Genomic DNA, 27,565 nt, shown 5'->3' on the forward strand with positions numbered 1-27,565 from the left:
CCGTAATTAACACTTAAAAAAAATTTCGAGGACTTTTTTTATGCACTTTGGCTGAAGGTCATATTCTAATTATTCATCAGAGAAGCTTTAGGGCATTCTTTGATGAATCCAAAGTAATCAAGTTCTGACCTGGCCGAACCTGTCTCCAAGGTACAGTGATCACCAACGTAGCTGCTGGTGGGACTTGGAAGGTGTCCCACGTCCCCTGTATCGGTGCTGTCATGGCAAAGGGGCAGTGCCCAGGCTCCGGGGACATACAGATGACCCACGGGGTGTGGCTGGGGCCCTCCACCGGTGCCTTTGCTACCCCCACCCCCCATCCCCGTGGCTAAAGACCTCCACCAGTGTCTGCTTCTTTCCCTTCCAGAAAGGAGGCGGGCGTGAAATGATGTATCCACTCTGCCACCTAGCCTCCAGCCCCATCACTACAACACAGCTGCCTTGAGCCATTCTGCACAGACCTCAATGTCGCTGAACTTCCCTCATCTGGGGAGGGACCTGAGCAACTGGGTACTTCATTTCCTAAAGGTCACCATACCTTAGTTTCAGGCTAAGATGAAGTGGCAGGACTAATATGCCTGCCGTGTGCTGGCCTCCGGAAAAGGGACTGGTGTCAATCTCTTAGGATCTTTAAAATAGAGTAATTACTCACAGTAGGGAGTGGTTTAGGCAAGTCTGTCTGTCTAAGACAGTGAGGAGAGTAACGCAAAGGAAAGAATGAAGACAAGACCCTCCAGCTGACAGTTTTCCTTTCCAGCGGGGAGGAACCAATGATACTTTTGTTTTGTTTTGTTTTCATATGAAATTTATTGTCAAATTGGTTTCCATACGACACCCAGGGCTCATCCCAACAGGTGCCCTCCTCAATGCCCATCACCTACCCCCCCACCAACCCTCAGTTTATTCTCAGTTTTTAAGAGTCTCTTATGGTTTGACTCCCTCCCTCTCTTAACTTTTTTTTTCTTTCCCCTCCCCCATGGTCTTCTTCTTCTTCTTCTTCTTTTTTTTAAATATGAAATTTATTGTCAAATTGGTTTCCAGGAACCAATGATACTTTATGTCTTATTAAAAGTCCAGCTTTCCCAACCAGGTTAGCAGCTTCCACCCTGGCCTTGAAAACCACTTAGAAACTCACAGAAAATGATCAGAGGAAAAGATTCAAGCTTCATAAAACACAAATGTTAGGTGCCCTTTGAAAAGTTGTCCATATAAACACATAAATCTATGTTGTACTTCTTGGAGCCAGGTTTTGATAAGCAGTGAGTCTTTTAAAGGAATAGGGAGGAGTGAGCTCCGGGGGGATAAGACACAAGTGGATGATATTTAACTTCTTACTTCTCCAAGAAAAATGTGGTTGAAAGACATCAAAACTTGGACATGCCAGGGTGGGGAGCAGAGTTGGGAAGCTAATGGCAAGGAAAGCAAGTCAGCAAGAAAGGAGGGAAGGGAACCTGGCCTCTGACATTTGCATCTGGCAGGAATAAATGAGCCCCTCCCAACTAAAGTCATTGATGCAAACATTTTTTTTTTCTCCAAAAGCAATCTTCTAAAGGTGACTGTGAATAGACGTAGGTCTTCAGAGTGGAGGGGAGGGGGTAACAGAGTCAAGAAAAGCTCATCGGCATGCCCCACAATCCAACATTGTGCACCAGCCCTTCCCTTCTGCTGTCATATGTAAGTATGGAAGCAGACCCATCTGGCCAGTCCCGCCTTTGGACAGACAGCCCCAGGCTCCTGAGAATTCTTTCTCTCGTGCTCTCTAAAGAAGCCTACCCGAGGTTCCTGGGAGAGCAACTTAAACTCTTTTGAAGGGAGACCCGTGATGATCACTTAATGTTAACAGAATCACTTAATGTTTACAGTGTATCCACTCTCCATGGCCCCTCTGTGCCCTACCCCAAGGACCAGCCCCAGCCACCTCCTTCTCCTCCTCCTCCTCTCCACAGGCTTTTCGTCCTCTCCATGAATCATTCCCCTCTTCCTTCTACCTGTCCTCACACATTTTCTTTTCCAGCCACTGGAAGTCGGCTAGACAAAAAGACGTGTCACCGGAGGCCGTCTCTCTCGGAATAGAGGGTGGCTGGAAGCAGCAACTCATGTTTCTCTGGAAGGAGCACCACAGTTTCCCTGTTCATCTTAAATGCTACCAGTGTGCTTGGAGGATCTTTGCTGCGAGCTGGTGCAGACAGAGGAGCAGGGGTCAGAACGCACACCGCACCGCTGGGCCACCCTTCTAGTCTGAACTTGACACAAAAGGGAAAATAACACATGATCTCCCCGGTTCCTCAAATATTTCAACCAAATTTTTGGATATTAATTTTCCCCCTACCTTCCCAAGTCCCCAGATGGAGGGGGAAATGCAATGCAAACAGGTCTTGTAGTTGGAGGGTTTTTTTGTTTGCTCGTTTGGGATTTTTTTTTTTTTTTAACCTTTACACACACAACTCCTCCCCCTCCTCCCAGCTAATACCTACACCCCTCTGGCAATTCAAACAAAAGCACAACTTTAAACTTTAGCCTTGTTTTAAAATGTGGCTTTCAGCTAATAGATAATCAAGAAGAAAGATCAGGATCTGGGAAAGTTAATAGCATACCATGAGATGCTCCTGAACCACACCAGCAAAAGAAATCTTTTCTTAAGAGCAGTCCTACACAAAGAATTCTTATCACAGATAAGGGTGCAGTCTAGTGGCAAACTTCATGAAATGCAGCCCCTTTTCCAAAGGAAAGTGAGAGCACTTGGAAAGGGCCGAAGGAAATGTAAAAGGGATGAGTCCAACCCAGGACCGTCCTCTCAGATGGGGCAGCAATGACCGGCTGTGCGTTTCTCTCTGATCTGGTTGCGAAGTCTGCAGCCCAGCCGTGTCAATTTCAGAAGCAAAGTTGAAATCGCCACCTTCCTTCTTGGAAGAACTTAGCTTTCTTTCATTTTACTAAGGAAGGAAGGGATCCAGTAGTGTCTGAATAGATTGCCTGAGGTTGCAGATAGAATAGTAATATTCCTGGTCAGGATCTCTTCAGAGCAGGTCCTATGGCTGTCAGCTCACAGTCCTGAGATGTGCCTGTGCATGGCAGTTAACCTTATAACAAGGTGTTCCTCTGGTCCGTCCGTCACCCATCCCCTCCAGAGATGTGGCCTTATCCCATAAAAATGCCCCCTGTGAAAGAACGTGGAGGGAAAGTATCACTCCAATCTGCCTTCTTCCATCTGAAAACTCCACACCAGGACACATTAGATCACCAGCAAGATTTTCAGACTTAGCATCTTCTGGAAAGTGCCAGTCTCTGTAACTCACTGCTCCCCACAATGCCGTTGTATGAATGTCCCTTCCTGCATGTACACACAGCACAGATACCCACAAGCATGTGTGCACGTGCATGCATACACACACACACACACACACACACACACACACACACACAGCTTCCCTGGGCCAACAATGGAGCTGAAGGAAAGTGGCCACCTCTTGATCATATGACCAAAGACAGTCAGTCCACCAGCAAGAGAAATGCTCTTAATTAAATCCCCTTGCCCAGACTTTTAAGGGGGGAAATCCAGTTTTTCTTTTCTTTTTCTTTCTTTTTCATTCAGCTCACTACCCTCTCAGCTGGCCATCCTACACTAACACTCCCCCATCAAACACACACTCAAACACACACACACACACACACACACACACACACACACACACAGTAACTTAAACACTAGCAGACAGCCATTTCCCAAAGCTTGGGAAGAATTTCTTGGGCACTGTATATATCCACTTGGCTAATAAGAAAATGCTTCTCCAGGCAGCCCGAGCCTTGGCTAGTTGAGGGGTGGGAGGGAGGGGGAGACCGGGTTACTCTTCATTGTGTCCACCACCTCCTTGAATTCTCTCTTCCACTCGCCCCCCCCACCTCCTCCCCCTGTAGGCAGCCCAGCCCTGTCCCCCATGCCCCTTTCTTACATTCCGGGGGGAGGAGGGCACTGTTCCGGGAGCTCAGGGGAGCCCCCGTGTGTCTAGAAGGCCTCTCCCCACCCCCACCCCGTGTGAGTTTGTACTGCAAAGCTCCTTGGCACCCTCGCCTGGGTTGGGTGTTGGGGAGCTCAAATAGCAGCTACAAACTGGCTGGCAGCCAGGGGCCGTCTATTTAAAAGCGCCTGCTCCACCGGAGCCCGTAGTCTCTTTGGAAACTTCTGCCGGGGGAAAGAGCTAGGAAAGAGCTGCAAATCGGTGTAGGGTTTTTTCTCCTTTTTTGCTCCTTTTAATTCCCCCCTCCTCCGTTTGCACCCTTCTCCGAGCTTCACGCGGAACCTGCGAATTTCGAAGAGGTGGTGGCAGAGTGGGAGCAAAGAGGTGTTAGGGTTTTGGATTGGGGGCTATTTTTCTTTTAATTTCTTGATTTCAACATTTTCCCCCCACCCTCGCGGCCACAGCCGCCGCCTCTTACCTGTTCCGCGGCAGCCGCGCGCCGCAGGCAGCTGAAGGGTAGAGAGGAGCAGGGTATACTTCAGATTTTAAACAAAATTTTTGAAGGCAGACCCATTTTTCTCCCCCGCCCCCACCCCCTTCTCCTCCACAGCCTCCGAGCGCATTATTCCGGTGGTTGTTTTGGGGTGAACAATTTTTGGCTTTTTCCTCCCTGTAATTCTGACCGGGTCCCGCCGAGCGCGGGGGGGTGTTGTTTCTCCGGCCTCCACTCCCTCCGCGTGCACCTGGCGCAGCTCTTCTCCCCCCAACCTGTTGCAAGTCCTTTAATCCTTGCATTTGGGACTTGATCGTGGGCGCCTCAGCCCTCCCTCCATCTCTCCCTACATTTTGCAATTGTCTGGGGGAGGGCACCTGCTCTACCTGCCAGAAAAAAAAAATTTTTTTTTTAATTTCTCCGGGCGCCCCCCTGGCCCCTTTCTCCCTACACTCTCGCTCTCGTGCCCCGCCCCAAGGTAAAGGGGAAGACACGGAGAAGATGGTGCTCACCGCGGTCCTCCTGCTGCTGGCCTCCTGTGCGGGGCTGGCCCAGGGCCTGGGCTCCTTCGTGCACTGCGAGCCCTGCGACGAGAAAGCCCTCTCCATGTGCCCCCCCAGCCCCCTGGGCTGCGAGCTGGTCAAAGAGCCGGGCTGCGGTTGCTGCACTACTTGCGCCCTGGCCGAGGGGCAGTCGTGCGGCGTCTACACTGAGCGCTGCGCCCAGGGGCTGCGCTGCCTCCCCAGGCAGGACGAGGAGAAGCCGCTGCACGCCCTGCTGCACGGCCGCGGGGTTTGCCTCAACGAAAAGAGCTACCGCGAGCAAGCCAAGATCGGTGAGCGCGCTCGGTGTGCCAGTCAGTTACACGGCGCACGGCCGGGGGACACGGGACAAGCTGGCCCCGCGCGCTTGGCCCAGCAAGTGGCTTAGAGCCGGGGTGTAGCCGGGGAGGAGGGTGGGGAGGGTCCGGGCACCTCGGAATTGGAGCCTGGCCGATCCAGCTACCCCGGGCTGCTTTCTAGCCGAGCTTCTCTCGCGGTTTTCGCTCCTTCTCCTCGCCCCTACCCCCACCCTTCTCACCCTCCCCCTTCTTCCCGAATACTGACTCTGAGCTGCTGTTCAGTCTCCCGGTCCAAACCGCCGGGTACTCAGTCTCCAATCTGAGAGGGTGCATGTTACATTATCGATTCCCTCCTCCATCCCCCACCCCCACCCAATACGGTTTTTTTCCGGACTTGATAAAGAAAATCTCTTTTGTTAAAATATTGCTTTGACTGGGGACCTGGAGAGAGAGGCGTTACGGGTCTGCTGTGGTAATTCCACCTTTGTGCCTCCCAGTCCCTGCCCTCCCCCCCCTCCCCAGTCCGTCCTGACATTTCTATCCTCTACGCCTGCACACACTCGCGCGCACACACAACGCTCGCACGCTTGGAAGCTAACGCCTTTAGGGTGGGGGCTCTGATGCCCCTCCCACGTGCACACCATTGCTCTTGACTTGGTTTGACTGTTTGTGGTAGATGGTGAAACATAGTACAATGCAAAATACCTTCTTTCCTCCTGGGAAAGGAAAAATTACAATAGCTCGCTCCGCGGCGGTGGGGAATGGGGGGGCGGCGGGGGGCGGGGAGGAACGGGTAAGGTTTAGGTTCCTGTGCTGAGTATTCGTCCCCGAATCTAATTCCTTTTTCCCCGCCCAAATTCCGATTTCACCTAGGAAGAAAGGTGGGTAGAGGGACAAGAAGGGATGGAAAACTCAGACATCACAACTTGCCCGCCAGTGCTAATCTCCCCACCACCACCACCACCTCAATCTTTCAAATCGGATCGCAAGTGGGTGTGGTGTAAATGCAAGAGGGGCCCTGGAAACGCAGAATGCAAAATCAAGTGGGCGGAGACGGAAAAGCCGCGCTCAGGGAGCCTCCCCTCCGCCTCCAGTAGCCCCGCCCCCTGGTTGCCCCGCCCCCAAGTTCTCTGTGTCTGGCGTCTAGGGTTTAAAAGGTTGACAGAGCTACTTGTTCAATCAGTTCAGTCAGAACAGTTCTGCCTCCTTACCCCCAGCCCCCACCACCAGACGGGGTTTCCGTTTGGACTTAGACCTGATTTTACTTTTTTTTTTAAAGTCCAGTGAATTGGACACAAAAATCTGGGTTCTGAAACATCAACCTGGTTATTCTCTCCAAAAGGGGTTAAGACTTGGCTAAATCATTTTTTTTCTGTGTAGTTTCTTACTGAGACCATGCCCTTCCCTCCTATCTCGTCCATTAGGGCACCCAACGTGAGTTTTCCTAACTGCAAACTACAGACATTATCATACAGGAAAGGAGTCCGCTCCTGAGAAGCGGCAGGAGAACTTTCCTGGGTTCTTCCTGGATCCCTGCAAAGTTTGCAGGTTTCGCCTGTCGCCCGCGGCTGCCCCTCCACTTTGCGAGAGGCTGTCGTTCTCCGGATTGCAGCCTGCAAAAAGGAACAGAGGGCAACACGCAGGCCCCGGAGGCCCTAGAGGCCCGTTTGTGAAGTTATTTTTATTAGGAGCCACTTTCCAAGGCGGTCCTGGCCGCCTTCATCTTGGGGGATGTGGATTTGGAAAATCTTAGCACGGGGGAAGAAAAGGTATGAATCGATTTCCTGGCTTGGAAGCCAGCGCTCTGGGTAAAAATCCGGTCACATCGAAAGTATGCAAGGTATCACTCAGCCGCATTCTGGGCCCGCTTTTATTTGCCCAACCATGTGGTTGGTGTGATGCGGTTGGTGTGAAAGTTGTGCGCGCAGGGCGCGCGCACACGCGCGCGCAATTGCTGGAAGAGCAAATTGGCTCATCAGCCAACTTTCCAGTTCAACGTAATACGCGCGCGCGCGCGCGCGCGCGCGCACACACACACACACACACACACACACACTGGCTTTTGTCCCAAGCAAGATGCCCTTTAGAATTCTCTGCAGCCCATTCCTCAACCCCCACCCAAAAGGTGCCTCTCGGCGAACACGTAGCACCCTCCACGCCCCACCCTAGACTTTGCGACTCCACCCCGCCTTCGGCAGGTGCCTGACCCACCTCAGTTTCGGAACGGCTACAGGAGCTGACCCCCTTCCTTCCGGACGATAGTACGCTAGTGGGCGCTCCTGGCTAGCGCCTTTCAACTCGAAAACCGCTGAGTGGGTCCCCAAAAAGTTGGAGACAGGGCAGAGACGGTTCATAAAAAGAGGGAAAAGAACAGAGAGCGGGAGGAGAGTGTCGGCTCCTTTGGCCAAAAATCTTGTTCCCCAACACCCCACCGCCATGTCTCCCTCCCAAAATCAGCAATGAGAACTTGGATTTGCCTCTCCCTCCTGCGGTTGCCATACAGATATAGATTATGCACACACACACACCCATAAATCAAAAGATAACATGCGCATGTAAAGAAAGATACAGATACAGATACATATATATATATTTTTTTTTTTTTTTTTCACCAAAAGAAAAAGTGCATCTCTAGAATCCGAAATGGAGAGCTGAGGAGAGCGAGGTGGCAGGCAGCCAAAGCTGCTGGGAGGAAGAGCCGAGGGCGGGCGGGCGGAGACTGGTGTTTTGCTGGGCGCGTTGCTGAGCAACCGGAGAGCCGAGTCCGCCCGCGAACTGGGTGCTGGGAGCGCGCCGGGCCCTACATTTTATTTTGGCCAGTTCTGGGGCAAAGATAGATACAGAAACAGAGGGCAGTGTGTGTGAAGGCTGGAGGGAGGCGGGAGACAGGAACTATTTATTGAGCCAGGCTCAATAAATATCGGTGAGCTGGGTCGAGTCAAGGAAGCACCGGGCTTTTGCTTGGGCATTGTTTGGAGAAGGAGCCCTGTGGCTTTCTGGGAGGGAGGGCAGCCCACATATTTGCCCGGGTCTGGGAGATCTTTCTTGAGCCTGTGGGACATTAAGCTTGGGATACAGGGAGAAATGGGTTTAGAGTTTCAGTTCTGTCATTGAGAAATAAGAGAGGACAGAAAGTATGCTCTGGGAAAGAAAAAATAAAATTACCTAAATAAAAATAAATTCGACCTTTGCTGCTTTGAGGGGTTTGGCCTCCATCACCCTGGCTTCCACTCCAAACCTGGTCCGAATGCCATGTTGAAATCAAGTTCCAGAGTTAGGTTTATTGGCCAAATTTGTGTCTGGGTTGAACAAGATCATGGAAAACTGAAGGAGCCAGATTCCTTTCCCACCCGCATCCCCTCCCTTTGAAACAAGTCTTTGAGAGGCTGGCTGTGCCCTGAGCCAACCAAAATGGGAGTCAGGAAGACAGGAGATGGTGCTTTTAACTGGACTTTTCTTACCTCCCGCCCCTTCTTTCTGCTGTGTCAGCTCACGCTGGAAGAGTATGGACAGTTGGCCACGGTGAGAGCTCATTTTCTTTCCATATTTTTTTTTCTCTCTTCTTACCCCTCCTTCCCACTCCACCCCCACCCCCAGCCCCTAGTTCCCAGCAATCCCTGAGGGCTTCCCTGAGGGCTCCATTTTTTTTTTAATTTTTTTTTTTTACATTTATTTTTGAGACAGAGAGAGACAGAGCATGAACGGGGGAGGGTCAGAGAGAGGGGGACACAGAATCTGAAACAGGCTCCAGGCTCCGAGCTGTCAGCACAGAGCCCGACGCGGGGCTCGAACCCACGGACCACGAGATCATGAGCTGAGCCGAAGTCAGCCGCTTAACCTACTGAGCCACCCAGGCGCCCCTGAGGGCTCCAGTTTTAAGTCCACGTGGCTGCCAGTTAGCCTGGGGCTTGGGTGGTTGGTTTTGAGCAGCAAGTGGGCTTAAAGCTGCAGAGGGAGGACCGGGCTGACCTAGGAGGCAGAGGTCACCTCGAGGGTTCCAGCAAAGGGCACAAGAGCAGGGTTCCCAACAGAAGTCCCCGTCCCCTTAATGGGGGGTGGGGGGAAGGGAGATAGGGGGAGGTGGCTAGCGGGGTAAAGAAGGTGATTTTTGTCTAAAGTTTTTGCTTTGTACCTGAGCAATGCCTTTGCAACCTTGGGCTATTTAATGTGTAAGAACGTAGAACTTGAGAAAAGGGATCTGCACACTCCGAGCCCACTGCATCCAGAAACTGGAAGAATGCCATAAACAGAGCAGGTACCAGTGAGGGACCAACACGGGGTACAAGTGAAGAGGGCGGGAGAATGGACTCAGTGAGAGACGAGGAGGCAGTTCAGCGGGGTTTTGTTAGGGTTTTTGTTTTGCGTTTTGCAGTTGGTCTAAAAGTTGCAGTCCCCAGAGACCATCCTTAAATTGCCATCTGGATATGTTTTCCAAAACAATAAGATTTGTTACCTATTTGCAAAAACAAATAAGCAAATCTACAAGGAGGCCAGTTCTAAGCTTCTCCTTCCCACTGCCCCATATACAGAGGTTCTTCCACTTTTGTTTCCTGTTCCATTTCTTTCCATGATTTCTGTTACGATGTTCTTTTTTTTTTTTCTTCTCTTTTTTGTTTAATATAAATCCAGAGAGACAAAGTGGTTCTTCCTGTCTGGCCACTTGGCTTAGCTAGGTCCTAGTGTGCCCCCCAGGAATTGTCTGGGTATTGGCCAAAGAGTGCTGATGCTGGAAGGAACCCACAGATCCCAGCAATCAAAGCAATGGTTTTACAGATGAGACGCTGAGGCTGAAGGCGTTGAGTCACTTGCCCAAAATTAGGCGCGGAGTTGGCAGCAGAGTCGGGTGGATAGAACTCAGTCTTACAGTCCTGTTGATTCTATACTCCATTCTGCCATTCCGGGCTCTTCACTAGTCCCTGGGGCCTGGCCCAAGCTGCAGCGAGGCTGTGGCAAGTACAGCCCAATGGTGGGGGGTGTGAAGGTGAATGGAGGGCTCAGAACTCGGGGGTGCTCTGTTTTATGGGAAGTGAAGTGGCCCCAAAGCAGAGAATGCAACACCCCTTTTATTTGCAATCCCACTCGGTCGCATTCCTTTCTCTACCTGGTCTTGGGAACAAGGCTGGCTTAGGCCAGTGGTTTGGTGAGGGACAGGCAGGGGCAAGGAGAGTGGCAAGGGGCAGTGCTGAGCCCAAACTTCAGATCCATGTACCAAACCTCATTTCCTGAACTGCAGGGCGCTCTCCGGCCGCGGGAAGCCAGGCAGGCAGGCCCTCGCTTCCCCTTGGCTGTGCCTTGGCCCACAGGGGCCAAGGAGAATGTGGCCAGAAGCAGCCGGCTTCCTGTGGCCACCAGCCTCCGCCAGCACAGGCCTTTTGTGGAGTCAAGCAAGCAGGATGGGGAGACCAGAGCTGGCAAGCTCTGCGGGGCAGGATGGGAGGAGGGAGAGAAAACCACAAGCCACAAGAGTTGATAAGGAGGAGAACAAGTCACCAGATTTTGAGCGTATACAAGTATGTCAGACGATCTTTCCCAATGAGAAGAGAGAGAGAGAGAGAGGCCTCCTGATTACAGCTGGGGGCCTCAGATTGATCTGAGGAATTGCCAAAGGCCGTGCTAATACATCCTGGAGCTGTGGCATCCTGTCCCTTGTCTCTTGGGGGATTGATTCTTGAGGACCAGACAGATAAGTTAAAGCCCTCTTCCCGGTAGGTTACACCTGCCAGGTGCGGCTACAAATAGGTTACCTCATTTTCCATCCCTCAACCTCAACCATCAGATGTGGGCCTTCCCTTGCTAAATCCTGAAGCTGAATTTGCACTCAAAACCTGGGCTCCTTTGACCTTTGCTGGTTTGCAACGATGTCTTGCAACGATGCTCCAGTTATCCCAAACCATTCAGATTGTTCCATCCCAGCTGAACTGAGCATATATGCTCCACAGTCTCTTTGTCACCCACCGAAGAAGATGACTGTCCTTCCAGACCCTTTAGGACAACACTGGCCAATTGAAATATAATACAAGCCACCTATGTCAGTTCAAATTTTCTACTAACCACATTTTTTAAAAAGGCAAAAGAAATGGGCGAAATTAATTTTAACCATATATTTTAATTCAATATATCCAAAATATTATCATTTCAACATATGCCCAAACAGTTATAATGAGGGATTTTATGTTCTTTCTTTCACATTAAATCTTTGAAATCTGAGGTGCAGTTGACACCTACAGCCCATCTCAATTGGGACACTACATTTTCACTAGAAATACTTGATCTGTAGTTTTAAGTTTCGTAAAAGTTACAGTTGAAAAACTGGATTCACATACCTGAGTTGTTCCAAACATGCTCAAAAATTGTCCAATAACGAGTATTCGTTTTTAAATTTAAATTAATGTAGGGGTAGGGGTGCCTGGGTGACTCAGTCGGTTAGGCGTCCGACTTCAGCTCAGGTCATGATCTCGCGGCTTGTGAGTTCGAGCCCCATATTGGACTCGGTGCTGACAGCTCGGAGCCTGGAGCCTGCTTCGGATTCTGTGTCTCCCTCTCTCTCTGCCCCTCCCCTGCTCACGCTATGTCTCTTGCTCTCAAAAACAAAAATTAAAAAAAATTTTAATTTAATTTAAATGAAATACATTCTTGAATTCAGCCCCACTAGCCACATTTCAACCTTCAGTAGCCACATGTGGCCAGCGGCCCTGTAACTGGACAGCATAGAGGCCACCACAAGCCCCTCCCCAACCTGAGGAAGGAAATAACGTCCCTACTCTCCTCTGGCATCCAAGGAGTCCAAAAGGAAGAGTCTTGAGTCTGGATTGCCAGACACAACAGGACTCTTCTCTGACCCCTAGCCACTCTATTCTTAGGGGGACCAGAGAGAATTCTCGCCATCTGTTTGCTCCTTGCCACCCCCTTCTGGCCATCCAGGACCATTTTGAGGGAATGTGGCTGCTTAATTGTAAGGTTCTGAATGGACTGTGATGAGTCATGAGTGGAAGTGTAGCCAGGTCAGAGAAATGGCCAAGTGTCTCCTCCCCGCCTCCCCCCTTTTCCATTCAGAGGCTGCTTTCCACCTGGCCCCTCCTCTCCCTTCTGGTTTGGGATGTCTGTAGGGAACAGACATTTCTACTGAGCATGCTCCACCTTCGCCAGCTCCAGAGAAACCTGGCAAGAGATCTTGACGTTGTGCGTAAGTGTGTATTTCTTCTTTTCTTTTTTTAATTTTTTTAAATCTTTATTTGTTTTTGAGAGAGAGACAGAGCGTGAGCAGGGGAGGAGCAGAGAGAGGGGGAGACGCAGAATCCGAAGCAGGCTCCGGGCCCCGAGCTGTCAGCACAGAGCCCGACGCGGGGCTCGAACTCATGAACCATGAGATCGTGACCTGAGCTGAAGTCGGACGCTCAACTAACTGAGCCACCCAGGCGCCCCAAGGCTCAGTGTGCATAAGTGTGTGTTTCTTATATGTAAAGTTACCGCCAGCTGCCTTCCAGGGATCAAGAAATGTGTACCGGAGCTGCAGCCCTGAATCCTACTTGGGCCCTAGGGGAAGTAAAATGAAGGGCGTTTTTTCTTTACCTCTGATCCCAGGACGGTGGAAGATGTGTGAGGGAGACCGTGGCCTTTCATTCCGGGGAGTGTTACCAACTTGACAGCAGCCACATCTGTGCCATCTAGGCAACCTCGGTGCAATTAGGAATTGCAATTAGGAATTAGGAATGCAATCAGACAAGGGGAAACTTCTGGAGGGAGTTCTCGAGGTAGGGACTGGTTTCTCTTACCTGGGCTTGGTGATCAGACTTTCTGGCAGTCTGACTCTTGTTCTGACTGCTTACCCGCTATGCTAGATGCTGTCTTTATTTCTCTGCTTAGGAGAGAGATGTCACATATCCCTGTTGACCAACTTGGCCATTGGCTTAGAGCACCTGAGTACTTTAGTTTTCCTGGCCTGAAATGGGGCAGGGGCTGTCAGGGAGCTCAGCGGGGTAAGCCTAATGGCCTCCCTGTCTACTCACAGACTCTCTGAACCTGCTCCCCGCCTCTGTCACTCACCCCAGGTCAAAGTTCCCCTCCAGTGTCTTCTGCAACTGTCCCTTAGGATGACGGTTGTTTGGGTTTGTTTTCCTCTTGAAAAGACAGTGCTTTTGTCGTTCTCAGACCATAATTCAGGTTAAAAAGAGCCCAGAACATGCACGTCTGTTGCTGACCACAGAGGAAAAGAAAACAGTGTCTTCCAGGAGAGACTAGGGCAAGGCAGACACGGGCCAGGGATGGAATGGGTAGGAGGAGGGACCCTGCAATTCCCCAGGAAGGTTCAGCAGCCTCTCCCTACCGCCCTGTCCCCTTTCTGTTTATGCAAGGGCATGCGCACAGCGTGATTGATTCATATGGCATCCACAGCTGGGAAACGGTCAGACTTCAGGAGACTGAAACGTGTCTCACGGTTTTTTAAACAGTGAGCCGCCAATCCATCATTTCCCCGTAAGCCTCCTGTCCTCGCAAAAAGCAGGAGGATGTGGGCTGGCTGCGAAACAGGGCAAGGTTGGGAGGGGGCTCAAAGCGTCTAGCCACACCCAGGCACAGATCAGTGCCCTCAGACCAGCTGTCCAGTAGAACTGTCTGCGATGATGAAAATGCTCTATACGTGCACTGTCCAACACAGTCGCCATTCACCGCTGTGGCTGCTGAGTCCTTGAAACGTGGATAGAGTGACTGAGGAGCTGAATTCGTGATTTGATTTAATATTTATTCATTTAAGTAGCCACATGTGGCTAGTGAGTACTGTATTGGAGAGCACAACCTTAGATCAAAGAAGTCCAGTGAATCCGGGGATCCCTCCTTGTTCCCGTTCCTCTAAGACTAATTCCTCAGCTTTCTGGCTCCCTCTGCAGCAGCTTCAATGCTTAAAGGCAGGGGCCTGAGTGATGTGACCTCTCAAGGCATCCAAGGAACCCTGACATGCCTGAGTTTATGTTACAGAAACGCTTCTAGACCCACTTCTCTTTAACTCTTGGGGAAATCTGTGCCTGTCTCTATTTAAAGATTATATACCGGTTACCATATAATCGAGAGAAAAAGATAAATGACAAAGCTGTGTGCTTAAGAAATGTACTGCTTAAATTCCACAGAAGGAGTTAGAGTGAGGGCCAGAGGAAACCCAGCTCCCCTTTTCATTCCTTGTAGAGATTCTGGGCAAACCCATCTTGTCTCCTGGCTAGAAAAAGAGACTTTCCCTTCCCCAGGTCCAGGTGGCCTGGCAAAGCCCTACATTCTTCCGGAGCTGTGAATTCCGAATACGCCTCGGTTTCTTCAATTTCCGCAAGCAAAGTCGCAATATCTGGGCCACCCCGTTTTCTCTTAAGTTCGATTATGAGGTTAAGATAGATTGGGAAACTACCGCCGGCCCAGGAGCAGGGAGTTAATGATGCCAGGGCATGACTAGGAGCCCCAGGATGGAGGGTTAGATTGCAGGGAGCAGCGGGTCCCCGACACCTCCGTCACCGGGCTGGGGAGAAGGATGGAATCAGAATGCACCTGCTGGTGCACCGTCCGGCCCCTTCGAGAGAGCAGAGGCAGCCAGAGGTTGGATGTGGACAGCACGGTGGCATTTGGGTAGGAAGCATGCTTCGTATACTCCGCTGTGTGCCCACCCTAGGGTGCCTCCGGGTGCATAGCAGCTGGGCCCACAGCCAGACACCCTCTGTGACTGCTGCGCCGTGGAAATGGCACAGCCCTCCAGGAGGTGTTCGTGTCGGTGCAGGAGCGGCCGTGTTGTGTCCCTGGATGCTGGGGCAGTGCTCTGAACCGGGAGCGCCTTACGAACGGAAAAGGAATGGAGTTGGCCACCCTGATGTGGCAGGGGCTGGGGCCATCAGGGAGCTAGTTGGAATGACTGAGCTTGGAAGGCAGACCAGACTCAGAACCCACCTGAAAGGCAACCATCAGGATGACGGGATAGCCCTCGCTCCCTCAGTCGTTGGGTGAGATTGCGGGATCAGAGGGCCCTGCCTCCACCATCCCGTGGAGGAGCGAACAATAACCGAAGATGCCGCTTTTCCATCTGCTGCAGAATCCTTTCAAAATGACATCCAGAGATGGGAAGGGAGGCCCTGGGCATGTCTCTCTTCCACCCCAGAGCACTTGTCAGCTGCAGATTAGAGAAGCAACACGGGCTTATGCACAGGTCGGCCTTGTCCGCCCCCCCACCCCCCAACAAGCCTCCCACTCTCCCACTGTGTCCACAGGTCAGTTTTTTTCCAGTTCCTCACTGGCCATCCCCACGACTCCTCAAATGCATGCTGCAGACACACAGAGAGAAGGAGAGGACTTGGGTAGCTGTCACAGAAGTAGAGGAGGAAAGCACCCAAATCCCAGATTTTAAAATTGCTTGCAGTCCTCGGAAGCACTGGAAACATGTTGTGTGGCCGTCAGTCTCCTCCGCCATCTACTGGCCATGCGGAGGTATTGACCTGTTTTTGGACCAGCTTCCAGAACCCCCTGCCCCTTGAAGTTCCCTTGCCTTTCAGGGGCCCGGGCAACTCACCAGGAAGTCTTCCCCTAAATCCCCTCTGCAGCTTTGGTCCATATCCTCTGGATGAAAACGTGCAGGAGCAGCCAGCTACCTGTGCCTGCCTGTCTCACCCAAAACTTAAACCCTTCCCAAATTGAACGCCTATTTATGGCTTGGCCGGGAAGCAGCTGAGTAGGGCTAGCCGGCTCTGCCATTCCAGCTCCGGTCTTACTTTCCAGCTTTTTAATCTTCGTAGCTCTGCGCTGGCTTGGTGCCACGTTTCCGCTGTCTCTGGAGACTGCAGGTGACCACAAGACCCTGATTAGTATCTTTGATACTCGACTGTCCTGCTGCCTAAGTAAGAGGTCCCGTGGGGTTAAGTGGCACCAAAAACCAGGAGGCACATCAAAACTTAAAGTTCAGAAGCAGCCAAAGAGCCTGTGCGCTGGGGAGGGTGTGCCCTCGGGAACCCCGCCTTGGTGAGCCCGGGGAAGGAGAGAGGGCTTGCAGGAGTGTTTTGAGTTCCTCAGAGAACTTACAGGGATCTGCATCATTTTCCTATATCAACATATGCCTAGCCCCGAGGCCGTATTTGAACACCTTCAGAGAAAGGACTAAGGTCAAGGAAAATTCGCTCCCGAGTTTATGGAACCACTGTTAACAGCCCCGTCCTCCTGCCAGGAAGAGTGAGTCCAGGGTAAGGGTGGCCCATAGCACTTCCTAGAAAAAGTCCTAAGAGGCGAAGAGTCTTGAGAAAAGCTGTCGATATATGGAGTGCTGTGAGCCAACATGCTGCCAGGCCCACAAGGCAGAGAGAGCAGCTCCGTGAGAGGTGACACGAGATCTGGAGGATGACAACCTCTGACCAAAGGGACGGAGGGGCCCCTGCAAAACAGGTGGCCAGAGGAGGATGGGTGGTGCTCCCATCTTCAGGAAGTAGAAAGAGCACCCTGAGACAACGTGGGTGTACTTGTTTCTGCTTGGACACAGGGACGTGGACCCGGGGGTCCGTTGGAAGGGTTCCAGGAGCTGGTACAGCCAGCCCCTGGAGGTAAGCAGCTTCCTGGGGTCTCTCCCATGAAAGAGGTGACTCCCGGAGCCCGGCCCTGCAGGTGCCCCTGAGGACAAGTTGCTGGTCCTGCAGCCCAGGCTGGAGCAGTTTCTGAAGGAGACACTCAGCCCTCTGCCAGGTGCTGGTCTGGCCCACCCAGCCAGATGGGTGGTGCATCTGGCCCACCCACCCCCCACCCTCCCTCACTTCACGTGGTTATCATCTCGATTAGGGAAAGGGTGTGGCCATGCACCCCAGAACGCCCCCAACCTTTCAGTGGCAACCATCTCTTGTCCTCTCTCCTACCTCAGCTGTCAACTGCTTGTTAAAAGTCCGAATGCTTGGTGATGCCCAGAGAGATTGAGTGAAGTGTCTCAGATCACCCAGCAAGCTGGGCTCAGCAACCCTCTGTGCCACAGTTGGCTTTTCCTTTCCACGCATCTCTCCCCAAGACCTGAGCCTCGGGTTTGGGACTAAGTTACTAGATAACAGAGCCCTAGCCTTTCAGTTTGTACAGAGTCCCCCCCCCCCCGCCCCGCTCCACCCCAAGCCGGCTCTGCTCGTCCCTGTGCCGCACCCCATTCTAACTTGTCCTGCAACCAAGAAAAGTTGGTTTGCTCCAAACCCCACTCCTTAGGCATCCTCCATCTGCCAGGCACATCACCATGCCAGTTAGTCATCACAGCAGGTTTGCTTGACTCCACTGAGTCAAGCCGAGGTGGGAAGAGGGAGGGAAAGACCAAAAGTGGGGGATGGGGACCTGGCGCTGAGTTTTCTGCTCAGAGAAAGCCCGCCTGTTGCTCCGCCATTTGCTCTCTTCCTCTCCGGTGACTACTTCCCCGCCTATGGATAAATACCCAAATCAGCTAACCCCCACCCAAAACACTGCAAACCTGTGGAGGCTTCTTCGGGGCGGGGAACTTCCCTGCCAGGGCCTTAAAGACCGGATACCTATTCACTTAAGTTTGACAAATCCCAAGCCAAGAGACAAACAGGTGCCCAGGTGCTTCCTGCCACCTGCCATCCTGACCGGGTTAGGCCGGGTCCCCAAACGCCTTCCTTACCCCACACCTGGAACTCCCCCTGGGAAGAGGGCCTCTGCCCGGGGGACACAAAACAGTGTCTTCCCACCAAGGTTCTCCTTCCCAGTGCATCCCTTCATCCTCACCTCCTTGGAGTCCTCTCCCTCCATTTCCCATCCCGGTGCCTTGTCCTCATGGCTCCTGGGGAGCCCAGTGACGGTGGAGTGGGCAGGGGACCGGATCTTCCCTCTCCTCGTTTGAGTCAGTCGGGGTCACTCCAGAGCCCTGTCTTCTCTTTCTAAAATTTGAAAAGAAAAGAGGTGTTGTAGCCGGGGCCTCCCTGCCCCCACCCGCCCCACCTTGTACCTGGTCTTGCTCTGGGCATCCTGGCCACGCCCTGACCCACTGGGAAGAGCGGCTCTGTGTCTGCCGAGGCTGGTGGGGTCAAAGAGCTGAGAGGAGACGTGGGGACCCAGAGAAGGGTGCCTGGGAGAGAGGAATGTACTGGAAGTCTGTGGAGGGAGAAAAGGCTAGGGGTAGAATTAACAGATCAACAAATAAATGAACAAAGTCCTGCTTCTTTTAAAGGTCATAAGTCAGCTAAGTATAGACTGTCACCAAGTCTCTCCTATATATAACTGCTCCAGCCCCAGCCAGCTGTCAGCCTCTCTTGGCCTGGAGCTGACTTATGTTCCAGCCTCCCAGGGCCCGGAGCACAGAGCCAGCTCAAGGGTTCCAGGTCCCCCCACCCCGCCACCAGCACTGCTCCCCTCCAAGCCCCACACGTCTGGCTCTCTCAGATCTCCTCCTCTTCGTGATGGTCCCCACCACCACCCTGCTAGCCTAGATCCCGAGGACTGTCCTATTCCCATCCCGGTTGCCCAAGTCAGAATCCATCCCAGTTCCAACAGTCCTGGAGGCACAAAGACCCCACATAGGATAGACTTGGCCTTTCCTGTCCATGCTGGGCTGTCACCTATTCTCCCCCAACAGCCTGCATCTCACCCCTGAGGCTGATCCTCTGCCTCCTTCTCCCGCAGAGAGAGACTCCCGTGAGCACGAGGAACCAACCACCTCCGAGATGGCTGAGGAGACCTACTCGCCCAAGATCTTCCGGCCCAAGCACACCCGCATCTCCGAGCTGAAGGCCGAGGCCGTGAAGAAGGACCGCAGAAAGAAGCTGACCCAGTCCAAGTTTGTGGGGGGCGCTGAGAACACTGCCCACCCCCGGGTCATCTCTGCCCCTGAGATGAGACAGGAATCCGAGCAGGTGAGTCTCGAGGATTCTCTCCTCATCTCCGTCGGCATCCGCACCTGGCCACCTCTGCCACTCCCCTGACTTTTGACCTTCCCCTGCTTCTAAATGAGCATCCGTGGGCAGCAGGTGCTTTGGCTGGGCCTAGCTGAGGGCCTACCGCTCAGATCAGCTTGGGATTCAGGAGGATTTTCAGAGCCTACGTTTATCAGGCCTCGGGGCTTGACCGAGGGACGCCGGGAGTAGAGGCGGTGCTCATTCAAGGAAGGTGCTGGGCTGCCACAGCAGACACACCAGGAGCTGCGACGTCACCTGGGCAGAGGCTGCACGTTCCCCTAGGGCATCTGCCGACGACCACCCTGGATGTAATCAGGGCAGAGCGGAAGAGCTGAGGGTGGGTGTTGTGGGAGGTAAGGGGGAGCATGTGTCTTCCTGTCTAGTTCACACGCAGGCTCCTCCCAGAGGAGGAAAGATCTTAGGTAGCAAGTAATTGGAGCGACAGTCTCGACAGACCCTTCAGCCCCCATGCCCTCGGCCACACGCTCTGCGTATACAGGTGGTTTCTCCATTTGGGTGCCGCCGTGTCCCTCACCCCTGCTGTCCTCACACAGGGCCCCTGCCGCAGACACATGGAAGCTTCCCTGCAGGAGCTCAAAGGTAGCCCACGCATGGTGCCCCGCGCCGTCTACCTGCCCAATTGTGACCGCAAAGGATTCTACAAGAGGAAGCAGGTACGCCACCCGCCCCGCCCCTGCCCCCAGGTTCAGAGGGCTCCTGAAATGGCACTTGCCAGAAATTTTTTTTTACCTCTGAATGCTTAAGATTTCCGTCATTAACAATAGTGTTTCCTGAGCCTCCGGTCTCCGTGCAGGTACCCCGGTCGTCGGGCTCCCCGTTCCCTCCCGTGCTATGATCTACTTAAGTTTTAATGATCCACCTTGTTTCCATGAATCCATTTAAAAAGGAGGCTTTATATCACTATGTCATATCGCACGTTGTACCTACTATTTTCTGACAACCCCACACACAGAAATACATATGTCTGCAGATGATGACTTCAAAACCTATTTTCAGCAGGTACCCACCCCCCCCAAGATAATTTACATCCCATTCGCAGCCAGCCTGCCCTTTGGGCAACACGGACTATTGAACCTATTCAAGCGGTACCCATTACCTTAGGCCGGTGGTTCTCACACTTCCTGGGAAGTGGCTTATTAAAACACCAATTGCTGACCAGAATTTTCCGGGATGGAACTCTGGGAATTTTGCATTTCTAACACGTTCCCTCCCAGGTGACACTGATGGTCCACAAGGGTCAGGGGTCAAGAGCCAGGCGGCCTTGGGTCAATTCTCGGCTCTCCCACTTATGAGCTGTGTCCCCCTTACCTAGTCATTTAATGTCTCTGCCTCCAGCTTCTCGTGCAAAATGATGACTGCACCCATTGTCCTTACGCAGTTATGAGGGATAATGGACTCTTCTTTGTAAAACCCTTAGAACAGTACCTTCTATGTAGTAAGTGTTCAGCAGTTCAGTCTGCTACATGATGAAGCTGTGCAAGTGATGCCCGGTACCATCACCACCACCGCCTTCGTCATCATGTAGCCGCCTGGAGAACACCGCGGCGGAGGACCCTGAATGGGTGACATAAAAAACAGCTTGTAAGAGCTAATCAAAGGCCGACTGTCTAAGTTAGCATCTTCCCTGGGGCCATCCCCATGCAGGGGGCTTACTGGATCCCCACGGCTGAGGTCGGGGTTGAGAATCTGTCTGGGGGCAGGGAAGACAAGGGCCAGACAGGAGCAGAGCCTCCGGGGACAGCCACCCTCACTGCCTGTCGCTCTCCCCACCCCAGTGCAAGCCTTCCCGCGGCCGCAAACGTGGCATCTGCTGGTGCGTGGACAAGTACGGGATGAAGCTGCCAGGCATGGAGTATGTCGATGGGGACTTTCAGTGCCACACCTTCGACAGCAGCAACGTTGAGTGATGCGTCCCCTCCCCATCCTTCCCTCGCCCCGTCCCACCCCCAGCCCCGACTCAAGCCAGCACCTCCCTCCACCCCAGGACGCCACTCATTTCATCTCATTTAAGGGAAAAAAAAATACATATATCTATCTATTTGAGGAAACTGAGGACCTCGGAATCTCTAGCAAGGTCTCAACTTTCAAACCGGCAACAGCGGAGATGCAAAAAGCTAAGAGACCTCCCCCCCTTTGAAAATGGTTTTCTTTTTGAAGCAAGTTGAATGGACAGGGAGGGGAAGGGAGGAGGAACATGAGAGAGAAAGGAAGAAAGTGCACGTGTAGGAGAGAGGGGGAGACAAACCGAGTTTCAAAAAAGGAAAGAAGAACGTGGGCAGGAAGGAAAGATCACCGGGACCATGGCTGGATCCACCTGTCGTGTCCAGCCCTGGCCTGAGTTGGGAGACGTTTGGGCACTAGAAGGTATGGCCCAAGGTGTGGCATTCGATGACACCCTTGGGGGTTTTCCCGACTGGATTGGATGCAGGGGGAGAAAGGAAAAGACAGAAGGGGTCAGTGCCTCTCCTGGATCTGTCTCCACCTCCAGCCAGCGAGCTGCATGGCTCCCACCCGCCCCTCGTCCCCTCTCACCCGGCAGAGGGTTCTCCCTCCCCAAAACTTCTAAAAACTAAAATGCATTCCATTCTTCTCCAAACAGAGCAAATGAATAACCGAGTGTCATTAGAGAGATAGATTTTTCCTAAGCAGATACATAAAGATTGTGTGTACGTCTTTCACTCCCCGTGCAGACGTTTAGAACCCAGTACACACGCCCAGAGTGGACAGACTTGCCCTTCCAGGGTGACTAGATCATGCCGACACGCACGGTGATTTCAGCCCCTCGTTGCCCTCAATTCACCATTAGCACGGCCTCTGTGGGGGAGGATAGGCTGAAAACAATGTGGCCTCGTATTTATCTACGAGGCTCCATGTAGTGATCTATAAGGCATATAAATCTATTCTCTTTCCTTTTTTTTTTTCTTCTTTCCTTTCTTTCAAAGGTCTGCATTAACTTTTCAAAGGAGTTCCTCTGGGGGCACTGAGGAACTTCCTCATTTGGGGAAAAACCAAGAAAACCCAAATTCTTCTAACACAACCCTTAACTCTGGTTTGGCCAGCCTCCCTCGAGGGGCAAACACAACCTTGGGCAGGCCACGGTGTTGGGTTTTTTCACGATTCCCCGTACGCGTGTGTGGGTGTCCATAGGTACCACCGAGCCAGGTAGATGAGGGCTCTCGATGGTGCATTGCCCCTGCGTGCACCGTCCCCCCCTCCCCCCCCCCCCCCAGCACATCCTTTGGACCCTCCAGAAGTAACCGGCTCTGGGCCCTGCACCAGTCGCACACACCAGCTCCAAGTTGGACCCCCTGGTCCTGCCCAGCCTTTTCATTTCATCCGGGCAGAGCCTGCATTTTGAAAGCCTCTCTGGGCCTTCACGCTGGCAGAGCGGGAGAGAGACTGAAGTGAGAGGTGGCAGCAGGGGCGATGGAAGTGAACCGGTTTAAATACAGGGAAACAGTAAAAGTGATTGCATTGCGCAGGCCCACTTAGAGGGCATATGGAGGGACGGGGGCTGGAGGGACGGGGGTAGCGGGCAGGGGGACTGCCCTGTTTTAGCTTTGGAGCAAAGCAACAGAAAGGAGGACAGACCCAAGAGAAGCCTCCCTGGCTCCCCACCCTCTACACCCTTTGGGATTCGAGAGGAAAGAAAGAGGAAGATGGGGGCACAGTTTCTCAGAGGGAAATGAGCTTAATCCAGGCCTGAGGGCCAGTAAGGTGGGCAACTTTAGGCAGGTTCTAGACCCTCGCTGCTGGACAGGAGCAAGGATCGGCAGAGACTGGCTGTGCTTTTGAAGGGACAAGACCATGCGCTCAGGTGGCTACCTTCAATCCACAAGGAGGGACTGAGGCCAGAGTCTTTCGAGCTCTCCACCCACACGGGCCGGTGCAGGCTTTGTCCTCGGTGTGGAGGATGGACGAAGGGCCAGGACGACCAGGAAATGGATGCTCCAAGGGTGCTGTCATTCGGCAGCCAGAGTTTGAACCAGGAAAATTCCCATTCCTGTTGACTTCCTCCACAGATTGGCAGCCGTGGGGCTGTCCTCTGAGGCCCGAGAAGACCTGCCAGGAAAGGGCAGAAAACTGGCAAAGGAGACCCCTTCTTGCCGTGAACACAGCTCTCTCCACTCTCTCCCGATGGCGTGGCACCATGGAGGCCACCCCAACACCGAACTTGGGGCAGTGAAGAGGGACAGCAGAGAAGCAGATAGATTTCAGCTGGTGGGAAACTTGTAGCTATGGAACTCGGGGGGGGGGGGGGTCTCCTGCCCCCCCAACTGGACAGTTGGCCGGGACAGGAAAGATGGTCGATTGTCATAGGACAGAGGGCCCTATGGGGATGGCAGCCGTGAGGACTCACTTGACCTGCTGCGTCCGTGCGCCCCATCTCTCTGCACAACTGTCCCCAAACCCCCGACTCACGTTTCTGTGTCTTAGGCCAGTATTGTAAACCTTTCCCACCTCACTCTTCTGTCTGCCCTTTCTTTCTGTGGATCTTGAGCAGTCTTCTAACTGGGATCTGCCAAGTGGATACTGGGGTGCCGTTGCCCCTAAGAAAAGACTGAGCCAGGGATTGCATACCCCTTCCCACACCCCTCCCAAGACCTGGACCTGGTTCCTGAGAGGGGCCCCCTCTTTTCCCCCTGCTGTTTACTGGACTCTGAACGGGCGTCTGCCCCTGATCTCGGCTCTTTGCTGTCGGCCACGAGGTGGGGGAGGATGGTCTGGTTTCACTCCACCAGCGTCTTCGGGTTTCTGCCGTTCAGGCCGCCTCACCCGAACCTGTGAGGCCAGTGCTTTTGCAGAGGGTGACTCTGGTCAGCTGGCCACTCCCCGGAGGATGCTGGACCTTCGTGACGGATGAGAGTGACCTCCCAGGATGAGAGGGAGGCCTGGCCTGCAAAGGCAGTCATCGAGGAAGATGTCCCCATCGAGGAGCGTGCCCGGGGCAGGGCAGGAGGAGAGGCAGGTGGGCAACGCCACCAGCTGGGATCCTGAGCAGGAATCTTCTTGACTCCAGGCTGCCTGACGGCTGCTGTTTATCCACCTAGAGGCCTTAGGCTCCGGGTTTTCTGTGGCCTCAAGACTCAGTGTTGCCCCCGCCCCACCCACCCACCCAACAGCGGGCCTCTTCCCATCCCCCTCTGACTCATGCCTCACTCTAGCAGCGAGAGGATATCCGTCATTTCCACTGGTTCCCGCTGACTGAGGGAGGCCTAGCCAGGACTGAGCCTCCTTCCCCCAGAGCTTCCCCACCCACCTGAGCAAAGCAGGGCATCTGGGACGGAAGAGACTCGAAAGTTTCTCAGACAGCCAGGCCTGGACAGGCAGGCCTGGAGACATTCAACTCCCCACAGGGGAGGACGGGAGGCCCAGGAGGCCGTGGGGTCTACCTCCTGTCTCCTCACCCATTTCCCACCCCACCCCCCACCCCCGGCCCTGCTGTCACCACCTCATTGGTCTCCGTGGTAACCGCAGGGTCAGCCTCCCCTGGGGGAGGGGGGCCTGACCTCTGCTCTCCCACCACGCAGCCTGGTGGCAGCCACACGGCTACCCCACTCAACTGCCAAGCCCCCCCCCCCCAAGGTGGCCCACGGCTGCTCCTCTCCCTCTGCTCGGCCCCCCCGAGAGGGCTGCCGTGCCCGTGGAACTCTAGAGGGGAGTGGGCCAAGGAGAAGCAATCCTTGGGCTCAAAGAGGACATTTTTGGCTTCTGAGAGAAAGGAGGCTGGGTTTGGAGAAGTGGTGGCACGAGGGGACGGGGACCTGCCAGCCGGCCACCTGGGTGTTGTACTGTCTTTATTTTTAAAACCACTAAGTGCAAGACTTATTTTTGCACTTTTCTCCACTTTTTTTTTCCTCCTAGGTTTTTGTTTCTTTTTTTAAACATACTTTCTTGGTTTTCTAATGGAGTATATAGGTTAGCCATTTTCACAGACTCTGGCCCCCTCTCCAATGGGGGAAGGGAAGGTGGGGAGCACCGGCCACCCGTGCCCGTCCCCCCCCCCACTCCCTGGTCCCCGGCCACCAGCCTGAGTCCCCAATCTCCCACCACCACCACCACCGCATAGTAGCCCACACGGATAGACAGTTGTCAGACAAGATTCCTTCAGATTCCGAGTTGCCTACCGGTTTTTTTTTTCTTCTTTTAAGACAGCAATAACCACAGCACATATTACTGTAGCTCTTTGTAGTTTTACATACGTACATACCATAACCCTCTCTCTCCCCTTGTTTTGTTTTCAACTTTTTTTTTTTTAAATAAATGCTCATAATCTTTACTGGTGAAAAGGATGGAAAAATAAATCGGCAAATAAAACCAGGCTGAGGGGCTCGCCTCCTGTTTAAGCATTTTGTACCTGAGGAAATAAAACAAACAAAAACAAAAGCAAAAAGCCAGAGGATCTCACGTTTTATTAAAAAAGTGAAGATTGCTGTATACTATTTATTCAACTTATAATTTATGTTACTCCTTGATCTTTGTCTTTTGTCATGACAAAGCATTTATTTAATAAAGTTATGCATTCAGTTAGCCTGCGTCAGCGTCCTCCGAGGGCCCAGGGAGGCAGGTGAAGGGTGAGAGGCACACAGGGGTCCCCTCAGGCCACATTCCAGAGGGCAAGGAGAAAGGGCCAGGCAGAGGAAAGGCTGACGGGCCTGCTCCCTCCACAGAGGAGCCCCCAGACCCAGCCTCCCATCCAAACCTGAGCGCCCCCTTCTCCATCCGTTCAAAACATTCCAGTGAGTTAACGGACACAACGTGCTTAGAGCAATTAGGCAATGTGCGCTCAGCTACTGTGTTTTACCGTTATTATCATCATTGAATCTCAGCCCCTGCTATTACGTAAAGTGGCCTTAATCTACCCTTTAGCAAATGACGGGTCCCTTTTCCTTGGAGAGGATTTTCAGGAAGGCATTTCTAGAATGTTCCTCAGTCGCTGATTCCGGTGCCTCGTATAAGCTCTTAACTCCTGGGAACCTCTGGCCAACGTGAATCCTGCCTCCCGCTCCTGCCCAGCCCCCAGCTGTCTCCGCCCAGTGAAGAAGAAAGCCATAAAATGGCTAATGACTCAGATTTTAACCTTACAGCCGTTGAAAGAGCACAATTCCTACATTGCCCCACTATCTGTCTTTCCTTCCTCCTGGGTCCCTTCTTCCTAATGTCCATGCCCCCCCTTCACGTGTGGGGTGCACAGGAGTTCACTGCCCTTCGTGCATCCCACTGACGGCGCCCGATGGCTTCCCAGCCCTCGGGCACAGCACATAGACAGAGTTGGTGGCATCCCCACTCTGCCCAGCCCAAACCCCGGTACCTCGCCCCATCCGAGTCATGTGGCCGATGGAGTGATTAGGAGCATCCTGCCTGGTGAAGAGGTTGGCCTGTCACTGGCCATGCATCCTTAAGGTCGCTGAAACTCTCTTCCCTGGGACCCTTCAGACATGTAGTCATTCAGACAGCACCCAGCAGCAAAGGCAAAGATAGAGCAGGCCCCTCGGCCTTGCCTCTGCCTAGATGCACAAGGAGGTACAGAGAGCGATGGGGTATCTATTCACCTCCCTTTGCAGGGGGGTTGATGAGGGAGCCCAGGGAGAGTAGTGCTTGGGAAGGCTCTGCTGGTCCAGCCACATGGTACCCCTGCCCCGGGACTGTCTCCTGGCGTCTCCATTGGCAGCCGCTCACCCTCCTGTCACCCCCCATGCTGCTGGGGGTGGGGGTATGTGAACCCGGAGTCTTCTCCCCACTGCTCCTCCCTCCACCAGGCTCCGCTGCTGCCCGTGGGCCTCCCCCCTGCCCTGACAACCCTCCTCTGCGAACTTCCTGCTCACCCACGAGGTCACCTAGGATTCTGGCTCCCGGCTGCTCCAGTCCTGGCCCCGCCCCACCCCGCCCTGCACGATTCAGGGGTCATCGGGACAACCCCCACAGCACCCCAGTGATCAGACACTCACGGGGTCCTTGTGACCCAGTAGGACTGGGCTGGCGCCTCCCTCACTGCCAGCCGGCCGCGCTGGTCCATGGCCACACTTCCAGAGACACTGCTCGCTGTGCTGTCGACTTCAACAGTCTCGCCTCTGAACACTCGAAGCTCAGAAGGCACGCTCTGAGCCTCAGGACCCCCAAGGGCTCCACACGGAGAATCCCAACCCCCCGCTCCCCACTCCACTCGTACTCTGTATCTCAGTGAGGAAACAGGTGGGGGCTGCAAGGCCGGCATCTTACTCGGGGGAGAGTGAGTCTTTGGTCTCCCCATTCTATTTTCCAAGCCGTCGAGCCTCTCCGGCTTTGCCTCCTTCCCTGAGGAGACTCGACCCACAGGTCCACTGTTACCTCTACTTTTCTGGGTCCCACCTGCCCTGCAGCACCTCAG

At 53.3% G+C, this 27,565-nt stretch overlaps 1 protein-coding gene across 1 annotated transcript; it reads left to right on the top strand.

Annotated features, from left to right (window-relative positions):
* Positions 1-4,154: 4,154 nt before the first annotated feature.
* On the top strand, positions 4,155-25,728 carry IGFBP5 (insulin like growth factor binding protein 5). The gene is made up of 4 exons (XM_047870067.1): positions 4,155-5,284; positions 18,905-19,134; positions 19,731-19,850; positions 20,973-25,728. The coding sequence occupies exons 1-4, from the start codon at positions 4,951-4,953 to the stop codon at positions 21,102-21,104; spliced, it is 816 nt and encodes a 271-aa protein (XP_047726023.1). The 5' UTR covers positions 4,155-4,950; the 3' UTR covers positions 21,105-25,728.
* The last annotated feature ends 1,837 nt before the right edge of the window (positions 25,729-27,565 follow it).

Source organism: Prionailurus viverrinus, chromosome C1 (genome assembly GCF_022837055.1).
Source record: "Prionailurus viverrinus isolate Anna chromosome C1, UM_Priviv_1.0, whole genome shotgun sequence".
NCBI lineage: Eukaryota > Metazoa > Chordata > Mammalia > Carnivora > Felidae > Prionailurus > Prionailurus viverrinus.

Coding starts and splice junctions, on each gene's coding strand:
- IGFBP5 (XM_047870067.1), top strand. CDS start 4,951: ATGGTGCTCACCGCGGTCCTCCTGCTGCTGGCCTCCTGTGCGGGGCTG. Junction 5,285..18,904: donor CCGCGAGCAAGCCAAGATCG/GTGAGCGCGCTC, acceptor CTTCTCCCGCAG/AGAGAGACTCCCGTGAGCAC. Junction 19,135..19,730: donor TGAGACAGGAATCCGAGCAG/GTGAGTCTCGAG, acceptor GTCCTCACACAG/GGCCCCTGCCGCAGACACAT.